The following is a 12,027-nucleotide window of genomic DNA, read 5'->3' on the forward strand; positions in this document are numbered from 1 at the left end:
TTTTCCAAGCTAGGCTGTTTCGAACCAAGATTCATAATCTCAAAATAAGATTCAGTCATTCAGGACTGTGATGAGAAGAAATATGTGTGACCCAGGGGGTGATCGATTTTTTTGTGTTCTCTGCCCAAGAACGCTGTGGGCAGTGTATGTGAAAACATATAGATATTTTTTATATTAAGGAATTTGATGGATATAGTCTTCGTGTTGGTAAGTGAAATATAAGATCATTGCTGTTATTTTAAAATAGAAGAGCAGGCATGAGGGGCCAAAAACCTACTGTTTCTATTCTCAGGGTTTTTTTCATAGAAACACAGTACCATTTTCCCCCTCTTCGCCAAATTTCCTGTTTAGCAAAATGCTGGGCAGGGCACTCTTTAACAACAGTACTCTGTGAAACTGTACTCCTTACCACCAAAGGGGGGACACAGTGGTGCAGTGGTAGAGTTGCTGCCTTACAGCACCAGAGACCCAAGTTCGATCCTGACTATGGGTGCTGTCTGTATGTAGTTTGCACGTTCTCCCTATGACTGCGGGGTGCTCGGGTTTCACTGGGTGCTCGGGTTTCCTCCCAACAATTCCAAAGATGTGCAAGTTTGCAGGTTAATTGACTTCTGTAAATTCGCTGTAGTGCGTAGGATAGAACAAGTCTCACCTGTTCAGTACTGCCTTCAACCACTGAAGGTCACCTCACCTTCTGTCTCCTTTCTCTGTTCGTTTATTTATTTACTTATTTATCTATTTATTCATTTCCCTATGTTCTCTAAATCTCTGTAAAGCGTCTTTGAGTATATGAAAAGCGCTATATAAATAAAATACATTATTATTATTATTAAGTGTATGGGTGATTTATTCACAAAGTGCTGGAGTAACTCAGCAGGTCAGGCAGCATCTCGGGAGAGAAGGAATGGGTGACGTTTCGGGTCGATACCCTTCTTCAGAGTGTATGGGTGTATGGGTGATTGCTGGTTATGTGGACTCAGTGGGCCAAAGGGCCTGTTTCATCAGTCTGAAGAAGGGTCTCGACCTGAAACATCGCACATTCCTTCTCTACACAGATGATGCCTGTCCCGCTGAGTTACTCCAGCATTTTGTGTCTATCTTCAGCCAGTTTCCATGCTGTGTCCCTAAATTAAACTAAGCCAAAGACAACTATTGGTGGTCAAACATTAATATCCCATCCCAGGAATCCCCTAAAAAGTGAGCAAATAATTTTCCGAAGTTCAAATTACTTTTTAACGAAGAATCGTTCCATACTTAAAATAAGTGTATTTGGATTATGCAAAGTGGGCAATGAGAAGGATGGAGTAATATTTCTGAATTCACTGTCCTGATTAGATAATATTTTGCCTCTACAATCCTTAAATAAAGAATAAATCGTGACTACTGGCTGACCTCTTCCAAACAATGCCAAAATGGTGATATCAGAAAATTAAGTCTTTGTCATTGCCTTCCTTTCTCCTCTTTTTCTTTCTGCCAAATGCAACCTATTAGAAATGTAAGTTCAGATATATGTATTTGTTTTACTGAGTAACCAATATAAACTTTCCTTTCCTGAATTTTAAATATTGAGACTCGTGAATCCTTTTGAATGAGGATCTTTTTATTCCTTTTGTTAAGAGTAGCGCCATTACTCCTCGGGGGGAGACAAAGTATGTAACTCTAGGGGTTTTAAATTATACAGTCCACTGCTTCCATACTTAAGTATGCCATTATATACATTATTGAGTCTGCCTGCCTTTCTTTTATTTTTAAGAATAAGAACATTTTCAAAGCAGCTTTTAGATTTTTTGAATATTTTCCAAATTGGTGCTTTGTTTGTCTGAAACCTATGAGACTGTGCTGTATATTTCATGAATTTTATTAATCATCATAATGCATTTGTTGTTCCTTTAAACAAAATCAATGATCTGCTTGATGTGGGGACAAATAATACTTGTTTCATTTTTCCCAGCTTTGCTGAAAATGGCAGCTTAATGGTCTACAATGACTAGACATCAATTGTCCCTGAACTCAATTTAAATGCCATTTATCATGTCAAGACAGTGGGGGTCAATATCCTTCTCTTCTAAGAAAAAAAAGGGCAATATTTTGACAACCCATATTAGTGTATTCCTAGGCAAAACACAAAGTGCTGGAGGAACTCAGCGGGTCAGGCAGCATCTAGGGAGGGAATAGATAGGCGACCCTTCGTCTTCAGCCTATTCCTGCTAAATCAGCCATTACCACATTGGTATATGGATTAAATAGGTAGTTTATGTGCCCACTGGAAATGGTTTGTCGTGTTCACCTATGCAAATACTTTTACACAAACCAAAGCTTTTCTCTGTGTTTCAGTAAATGTGACAATAATAAACCAATACCAACATGATTTTGTTTAGCAAGTCAAGTCAAGTCAAGTCAAATTTATTTGTCACATACACATACTCGATGTGCAGTGAAATGAAAGTGGCAATGCCTGCGGGTTGTGCACAGCAGGAGGTGAAGGTGTGGTGGGCTCTAAACCAGGTTTTCTCCACAATTAGTTTTCCAAATGTTTAGTATGAGGTTCATCCTCGAATATGTTTCAGTGAATTACATCCCAATAAGAAGGGTCTCGACCCAAAACATCACCCATTCCTTCTCTCCAGAGATGCTGCCTGTCCCGCTGAGTTACTCCAGCTTTTTGTGTCTATCCCCAATATTTAGGAACTTGGCCTTCACTGTAGGTCCACTGCAACTCTTCAGTTATTTTAAATCGAGGCTGAAGACTTTTCTGTTTGATGCTGCCTTTTATTAAATCAAATAATTAATAATTTCTTACAGTGTACCATCACTATTATTCTTGTATTTTATACCTGTCTTATTCTATTTTAGCTTGTTTTTATTTTCTATTCTCTTTAACGACTGTTTTTAATTGCTTTTAATTGCTCTTTAATGTTTTATGTAAAGCACTTTGAATTGCCTTGTTGCTGAAATGTGCTATATAAATAAACTTGCCTTGCACAAACACAAGTGTTCTCTTTGTACCAAAACTTGAAGATAGAACTCAGTGTGATCTTTGCTCTAGGGTGGAGGTGATGACCATTGGACACCACCTGCATATCTTGCAGGGCAGCTCAGAGAGGTTATTAGAGATAATGTGATTATAATTCCATTGAAGGACTTTGCAGTTTGGTGCAATGAAACAGTCAAGTTTGTATCCAGTGTGTCTATGATAGGTCTGTTCGTGAGAATCACCATTTTCATGTCTTTGAAGAAGAAATGATGGTAACAATTTTGTATGGACAGAACATTTTGAAAACTATCCTCCTTAATCTCTGTTGATTTCTTTTGCAAGGCTATGCTTGGTGAATGATGCCATTCCCTGAACTTTCCTTACATTTTCAGTGGGATAATGTCAATTATGCCTCAAAACGTGGTATCTACGTTGTGATTCTGATGAGTTCTTTGGCCATTAGGGGGAGACAGTTGTGAAAGGTACTTGCAATGATTTTTCATGTGGATAAAAATCTCTACTGTGATTATTGCATTTGCCTCCGTTTTTGAAGATGATCATGTTTACAGTGTCACTGAAATCCCATGGCCTGCTCCTCCTTTCCCAGCAATGGGAGATCATACTGTACAGACACACATCCCATGTTTTAGTACTTCAGTGAGGATTCCAGGAGTCCTTGTTGTTTTTAAACTCATGGATTGTGTTTACAAACTCCTTTGCAAGAATTAGAAAAACATTTTCAACACCAGAGCTGATGTGTTATATCTATCTAGAAAGACTGAACAAAGGAGTAGCAGTCCTTCCTCAAAAAAGGAACAGGAATGATGTGATAGATTTTGATAGAATGTAGACCAGTACAGCACAAGAACAGACCCTTCAGCTTACAATTTCTGTGCTGGACAATCTAACTCTGTCCAACTCTGTCTCCTTGTCCCTAAGTGCCTCTAATTGTGGTAAACCTCCTCTGCACCCTCTCCAAAGCCTCCACACCCTTCGTGTAATGGGGCAACCAGAACTGCTCACATTATTAGCAATAGGTATTTGACGCATGTAATAAGAAGTAGGAGCCTAAAACGGCAAGATAATTACTAATAAAGGCAACGAGCAGTCAGCAGGTCCTCACCCAGCAGTGGTGCGCAGCTCCATGGCAACCGGGGTGGTGAAGAGCGCATGCGCGGCCATGGGGACGGGGCCGTGGCTGGCGACGGGGGGTGAAGAGAGCATGCGCGGCCATGGGGACGGGGCGTGGCTGGCGACGGCGGAGTGAAGAGAGCATGCGCGGGCATGGGGACGGGGCGTGGCTGGCGACCGGGGGGCGAAGAGCGCATGCGCGGCCATAGGGGAGGGGGGGGGGCGAGGTGAGGCGGCTACGGCGCAGGCGTCGGAGCGGGGTCTGGTCGGCGTCCACTGAGGTGAAGCTTCAGCTCCGGCGGCGCGAGGCGGGCGGTTGGCAGTTGGGCCGGAGGTTGGCGCCTAAAGTCCCAGGCGCGCGCGGCCGGTTCCCCGGGAGCGAGCGAGCGTGTACGCACGAACAGAGCTCCCCCCCCCCCCCCCCACATCTTCAATGCTGGGGGGAGCTGTCAGACAGTGCATGTTTATACAGTACCTGTTTGCTAGCCTTGTATTAAAGAAGAACAGACTTCTTTACAAATACCTACTGTGTAGTTAGTGAGTTAAGATGACCCCCCCCCCCCCCGTCATATGAGTTGGAGACTCATTGTGCAGCTGCTTTTTTGGGGGTGGAGCCCTACATTCACTTTATTTAGAAACTCTGCTCATCCCACAAATGTATGCAGCAAGTTTTCCCTTAAAACTTGGAATGAACTAACTGCAAATCTGAGGAAGTAGTTTTGCCCCGAAATGTCGCCCATTCCTTCTCTCCACAGATGCTGCCTGTCCTGCTGAGTTACTCCAGCATTTTGTGTGTCTACTCTAAACTTCATCTGTCCCTTCTCTCCACAGATGCTGAGTTACTCCAGCATTTTTGTGTGCCTACCTAACTTTGCAAATGGCTGCTTCTAATTAATCGATTAGGATGATGTGTATTATGAGTTGGAGATTGTTATACAACTGATTGATGTACAAGATCGTGTGGGGTGAATACACATAGTCCTTTACCCAGAGTAGGGAAAACCAAGAAACAGAAAACTTGGGTTTAAGGTGACAGGGGAAAGATTTAACAGGGAACTGAGGGACATGTTTTTCACACAGAGGGTGGTGGGTGTATGGAACGAACTGCCAGAGGAAGTAGTTGAGGCAGGGACTATTGCAGTGTTTAAAAGGCATTTGGACAGTTATGTGGATAGGAAAGATTTAGAGGAATATGGGCCAAATGTGGGACTAGTGTAGCTAGAGGTCAATTTGGGCAAATTTGGACCGAAGGACCTGTTTCTGTGCTGCATGACTTATGACTATGATGGTTTTTGGTAACCTGCGCTCATTTAAGAAATGTGGCTGTTAAAACTTGAAAGAATTGTCTGTTTGAAAATAACTGCTATGTAATTAATAGATTGAGATGATGTGTATCATATGAGTTAGAAACGGATGTGCAATTTTGAGCAGATGGCTTTTGAAATTTGCATTCATTTTGAAACTGGCCTGCATTTTTTACACATCAGAAATCTATCAGTTTTCCGTTAAAACATGAAAGAACTAACTGTTTAGAAATTTCTGCTGTTTCACCAGTCGATTGGGATGACATACATGTGAGTCAGAGGTTCTTGTGTGACTGATTTTTTTTTTTGAAATCTGCATTCATTTAGGAACTTGCCATAAAATTGTTGCACTTCTCAGCAATCCAGCTTGAATGAGGAGGCATTGTTTAGTTTCAGCTGAGAGACAACACCTGATTAGGGTGGTGCAGCTGGTAGAGCTGCTGCCTCATGGCGCAGAGACCTGGGATCGATCCTGACCTCGGGTGCTGTCTGTGTAGAGTTTGCAAGTTTGTCCTGTGGCAGTGTGGGTTTCTTCCGGGTGCTCCGGTTTCCTCCCACATCCCAAAGATGTGCTGGTTTGTAGGCCTCTGTAAATTTCCCCAAGTTTGGAAGAGGTGGATGAGAAATGGAATAACATAGAACTAGTGTGAACGGGTGATCGATGGTCAGTGTGGACTCGATGGGTCAAAGGAATTGTTTCAATGCTATATCTCTAAAACCAAACTTTACCAGTGGAATCATCAGCAGAGTTGATGCTTCACAATTCCAATGATCCTGTATCAATCCTGATCCAAATTGCTTCCCGTCTGGAGTTTGCACATTTTCCCTGTGGCAATGTGGCTTTCCTCCTGGCACTTTGAAGCCTGAAGCAGCAAGGATTGATGGATTAGTTTGAAGCTGTAAACAGTCCCTACTCTGATTGGTAGAAACTGGGGCATTTTGAGAGGGTGGGAGAAGTTGATGGTAATATGGGGGCAGTAAGTTATAGAGAAAACTAGAGAATGGCATTGTCTGAAGAAGGGTCCCGGCCAAAATCGTCGCCTATCCATATCCTCCAGAGATAATCCTAGCTGTACCTCACGAAAACAATTTGGGCCAACTTGTCCATGGTGACCAAGATGCCCCATCTATGTTAGTTCCATTTGCCTGCATTTAGCCCTTCTCCCTCTAAACCTTTCCTATCCATGCTGCTTGACCCGCTTAGTTATTTCAGCATACTGTGTATTTTGTTGTATATCAGCATCTGCAGTTCCTCGTGTCTACATCGTAACTATTCTCTTTTTTTTCAGTTTACCAGTAGTCAATTAAAATGATGCAGAAGTATTTCACTGAAGGACAGGTATACACTGTTCCAATCATCCAGTCAGACTTGCGCCGTGAAGAAGCCATACACCAGATCAGCGATGCACTTCAGTACCTCCAGAAAATCTCCAATGATGTCTTCAATAGGTATGGGCCTAGGAGGTCTCTTAGCAGATTTATGTTAGGCTTTAGGCTTGTTGAATACAAGTTGGTGTGCTGAGATTGAGTAGGACTTTGCACAGCGTGAGTAGTGCATAACATAATCAGTCTGAAGAAGGGTCTCGACCCGAAACGTCACCCATTCCTTCTCTCCTGAGATGCTGCCTGACCTGCTGAGTTACTCCAGCATTTTGTGAATAAATAACATAATCATTACTTGAATTGTCTCCGGTGCTGCTCATACAGGGGAGTTTAATTTAGTTTAGAGATAGAGCGTGGAAAAAGGCCCATCGGCCCACCGAGTCCTCTCCATCCATCAATCCCCCATTCACGCTGATTCTATGTTATCCCACTTTCTCATCCACTCCCTACACACTAGGGGTAATTTACAGAGGCCTATCAACCTATAAATCCACATGTCTATGGGTTGTGGGTTGGAAACCGGAGCACCTGGAGGAAACCCATGCAGTCACAGGGAGAACATGCAAACTCCACACGCACAGCAGTGAATCGTCACCTACCCATGTTCTCCAGAGATGTTTCCTGACCCACTGAGTAACTCCTGCACTTTGTCTTTTGTTTTGTAAACCAGCATCTGTAGTTCCTTGTTTCTCCTTTTTCTTGTTTTCTTTTAGAATTGCATCATTTGCTTCATAGAAAATCTTTGGACATAAGATCCTAACTTTTTACGTAAAAATTAATGTTTTGATGATTTTCTTTTTGAATGATTGCAAGACTAATCAGCATTCCTCCCTGATCTAGAAAATTCAATGGTAGATTCTGCTGAAAACCTGAAAATCATAGCGTATGTAATCAAAAGCACCAAAACAGGAAATGAGAATAGAGTTTCTGTCAAAGCTCATCACAGGCACACAGCAGAGGTTTCTGGAGATAACTTTCCTCCCAATATTGCTTGAATGTGTTATAACAATGTTATCACCTTTTGCTTTTTACGTAACATTTCCCCACATTGTCTGCCGCCTCTCTGTTGCCTTTATCTATACCAGGTCTGCAGAGTTTTTTAATCTATTTTAGTATAGAAAATGAAAGCAGGTTATTTGATGTAGGTTTAGGAGTAAAGATTATGTGTAAGAAGGAACTGCAGATGCTGGTTTAAACCAAAGATAGACACAAAACATAGAAACATAGAAAATAGGTGCATGAGGACGCCATTTGGCCCTTTGAGTCAGCACCGCCATTCAGTGTGATCATGGCTGATCATCTACAATCAGTAACCTGTAGCCTTCTCCCCATATCCCTTGCTTCATAGAAAATCTTTGAACATAAGATCCCCATATCAGTAGCCTTCTCCCCATATCCCTTGATTCCATTACCCCATGAGCTCAATCTAACTATCAAAAAGCTGGAGTAACTCAGCGGAACAGGCAGCATCTCTGGAGAGAAGGAATGAGTGATGTTTCGGGACGAGACCCTTCTTCAAAGATTGACTGTTTTAAAAATAAAAAGTATTGAAAGGAAATCTGAGAATATGGACAAATCTGAGTCCAAAATTTAAAATATCTGTACATTATGCTTTTTCTTTGTTTATTAATAGAGCGAGTTTTTCCTTGAACAAGCCAGACATTATTTTTCTTTGGAATGTAATGCCAGTACTAAAAACTTAAATTGAGCTGTGGTGGGATGTAGTCATATTTTTATCAATTGGCAATCCATGATTTAATTCAAACTATGAAATTATGTAATTCTTCCAAATGCAACACAGCAAACCTTGTTTCGAAATACAAGTTGTTTTTTTTAATTGTCTTAACTGCACACTATTTGGGTTATACTGATGTACTGTCATTCTGTGCTGTGGAACCATAGGACATTCATTGCTGGTGTCCAATGAAGAAGGAATAGATTTGGAAATCTTTTGTGCCAAATGTTACCAAAGACTTTGGAAAGTATCAGACAATCCTGTGAAACTTTCAGAACATTTTTTCTGATGTGGGTGGATTGACAAAGACAGTGTTCCTTGCCAATCCCTAACTTTTCATGATTCCAGTGATCCAATTTTTTGGAACACTGCAGTTTGTCTCAATACCCTGATCTTTTTCACAAATATATATACTTTCTTTTTAGACACCCTCAACAATCATCTTTGGTCAAGAATTCTATTAATTCACCAGCCTCTGTAAGAAGTTGTTCTCTCACGAGTAGCAAACTCTTGACATTTTCCCTCAAGATCTTGAGAGTTTCAAGATCGCATCTCATTCTTCTAAACATCAAAGAACAGATCTAATTTCTTTAGCCATTCATGATTGGACAGCCCTCTTATCCCAATAATTAACTAAGTGAATCTCCTTTCAAACACTGCAATACTAGTATATCCTTACCAGAAGAGAACCAAAATTATGTACAATACGAAAAAAGACAAAGTGTTAGAGTAAGTCAGCAGATCAGATTGCACCTCTGGAGACCATGGATACGTGATATTTTAGATCGGGACCCTTCTTCAGACTGCATATGCTTCCAGTACTTTGTCTTTTTGTTTTGTGCATCTGCAGTTCCTTGTGTTTCTCATAGAGTCCTACAGCACAGAAAGAGGCCCTTCGGCCCATCGTGTCCACGCCGCCCGTTACCAAACACAGTCTAATTTTAATCCCATTTTCCCGCATTTGGACCGTAGCCCTGAATGTTGTAGCATTTCAAGTGCCCATCCAAATGCCTCTTAAACGTTGTGAGTGTTCTCGCCTCCACCACCACCCCAGGCAGTAAGTTCCAGACTCCAACCACCCTCTGGGTGAAAAAGTTCTTTCTCACATCCCCCCGAAACCTCCCTCCCCTTACCCTGTATCTATGTCCCCTCGTTGTTGAATCTTGTACACCTCGATCATGTCCCCTCTCAGCCTTCTCTGCTCCAGGGAAAACAACCCCAGTTTCTGTTATGTACAGTACTTCAGGTGGAGTCTCGGTAATGGCAACTTTCCGACTTTTCCAGTGACTTCTTTTCCAATTGCCATTACTACACAGGGAGTAGGAGTGATATTACGCAGACCCAAAAGAACATCTTCCAGTCGTTATTTCCAGTTTAATTGGTAGTTTATTGAAGTAGTTGTACAAACAAGGAGATGAACATACCAGGCTTTCCTTATTCCACATACAAGTTGTAGCTGGCTGCTCAGTCTCGGGTCTGTCCATGTCTGGTGAGAAATGTGTGCTCTCCCTCCCTATGTCTGTCCCTTATGCCCATAAATATACACAACCCTGTGTATCTAATGACCGCCCCCAAGTGTCCAAAATAATACGGCAAGATATATCTAGACAAAATAATATAATATGCCAACAGTAGCTAGTCTAAACATAAATGGCTCCGACATTCTCAGTTGAATAATTGTAACAATGCTTCCTTCCCAATTTCTTGACACCAACCATTTTGCAATAAAGACTGATTCACTATTTGCTGTACCTGCCTTTAAAATTCTGCAGAAGAATACCTTGTGTATCTGACCTAAATTCAAATTGTAATATGGCGTGGTGGGGGCGAGAGATGATTGCAATAGGTCAAACCTACCAATGTAGTTCATCTACCTTTTTAGCCCACTTTCTCAATACTGCTGACGTGTTAACAATTGTTGCCTCTTCTGATATCATCTGTAACTTCTAAACCCGTATGCAGAATGGCCTCAGAGCTAAACCATTGTGAGAAACTGTTCTTAAAAATTGTTCTTCGTCTATCGATTTGAATCCATTTAGCTGTCTTTACCATACTTACATACATAATAACTGAGTCGTGGTAAGTACATTTTCATAATGGTGTTTCATCATGTAAGAAAAAAATAATAATAACAGGATGTCTTGCAGGGTTTCCCAAAATGTGGAAAGTAATCAAACTCGTTTGAGATCCATCAGTGACCGGATCAACCTGGCACAAGCCAAGATCAAGAAAATTAAAGGCAGCAAGAAAGCCACTAAAGTGAGGCTGAGTACATGATTTTCCTTGTGTAACTGGGATTCTGGTTTGAGTTTCTTCATGGAAACAGGGCGTCATAAATTTGGAATTATTTATCTCTGACCCTCTTATTGCGCAATTTTAATTTGGATGTATTGCAATTTTCAGTGTAAAATGTGGGAGGGAGGGGAATCTGTACTCTCATTCTAATTCAATTTGAGTTTCCCTTGACTTGATGTCTGCACACCCACTCAAGTGTCTATTTACCTATCGTAAGCCAGTAACAAGAGCTTCAGTTTGCTCTCAATTAATCCTGATTCCAATCCGTTTTCTATTTTGATTAGCTTTGCACTGTCAAAATCTAAACCTGCAAATTAAATTCCACATTATAACATTTTCTGACAGTGTACCATGGAATGGGAAGGGAGATAATATCTGTTGTTTTTGACATCTCATGTCCTAATGAATCTGGAATATTGCTCCCTTCAAAAAGTACAGATTTATAAGAATATTATATGAATTATAAATCTACCGCATGGAAATATATATATATTTATTGCGTGCAATGTTCATCGGTCATAATTATTATAAAGTGGTGTTAAGGTGACGAGGGATCTCATTGTAACTGAGTTTAAGAATGAATGGGGCAACTCATTGCAACTTACTGAATAGCGAAAGGCCTGAATACAGTGGATTTGGAGATGTTCCCACTAGTGGGAGAATCTAGGATCAGAGCCTCAGAATAAAAGGACGTACCTTTAGAAAGGAAATGAGGAGGAATTACGTAAACCAGAGGGTGGCGAATCCATGGAATTCAATGTTACAGGCAGCTGTGGAGGCCTCATTGTGTATTTTTAAAGCAGAGATTGACTGGTTCTTGATTAGTACGGGTGTCAAAGGTTATGGGGAGAAGGCAGGAGAATACGGTTGAGATGGGAAGGATAGATCAGTCATGATTGAATGATTGAGTAGACCTCATGGACCAAATGGCCTAATTCTGCTCCTGTGACATGAAATTGTAAAATAGCAGCAAAGCACTGTTAATAGCAATGCCAAGGCCACAAAAATGAAGAAGAAGCAGTTTCAGCTTATATTTTCCTTTTTTGTAAATCTATCAGCACTCTTGCAATCTGTTTTTATGTTTCTCACCAGCCTTCTCTTGTACGCTTGCTTTTCATTTCCTGTCAGTGCACTGGTCTCCCTTGCTTAATACTGAAACTTCTGCGATCTTCCGGCTTTGTTTTTTGACAGTTTCATAAACGTTT

General features: G+C 41.2%; 1 protein-coding gene across 3 annotated transcripts in view; it reads left to right on the forward strand.

Moving 5' to 3' along the window:
* The window catches only part of wash1 (WAS protein family homolog 1), a 64,178-nt gene that overhangs the window by 29,951 nt on the left and 22,200 nt on the right, over positions 1 to 12,027 (forward strand). The window contains exons 1-3 of one of the 3 annotated variants that reach the window (XM_078416744.1): positions 4,297 to 4,386; positions 6,699 to 6,858; positions 10,675 to 10,786. In XM_078416744.1, coding sequence (XP_078272870.1) covers positions 6,719 to 6,858; positions 10,675 to 10,786 — 252 coding nt within the window. In that variant the 5' untranslated portion in view covers positions 4,297 to 4,386; positions 6,699 to 6,718. Of the gene's footprint in view, positions 1 to 4,296; positions 4,440 to 6,698; positions 6,859 to 10,674; positions 10,787 to 12,027 lie in introns of those variants that run through there. The other 2 variants (XM_078416745.1, XM_078416746.1) reach the window with 2 other exon arrangements.

Source organism: Rhinoraja longicauda, chromosome 20 (assembly GCF_053455715.1).
Source record: "Rhinoraja longicauda isolate Sanriku21f chromosome 20, sRhiLon1.1, whole genome shotgun sequence".
NCBI lineage: Eukaryota > Metazoa > Chordata > Chondrichthyes > Rajiformes > Arhynchobatidae > Rhinoraja > Rhinoraja longicauda.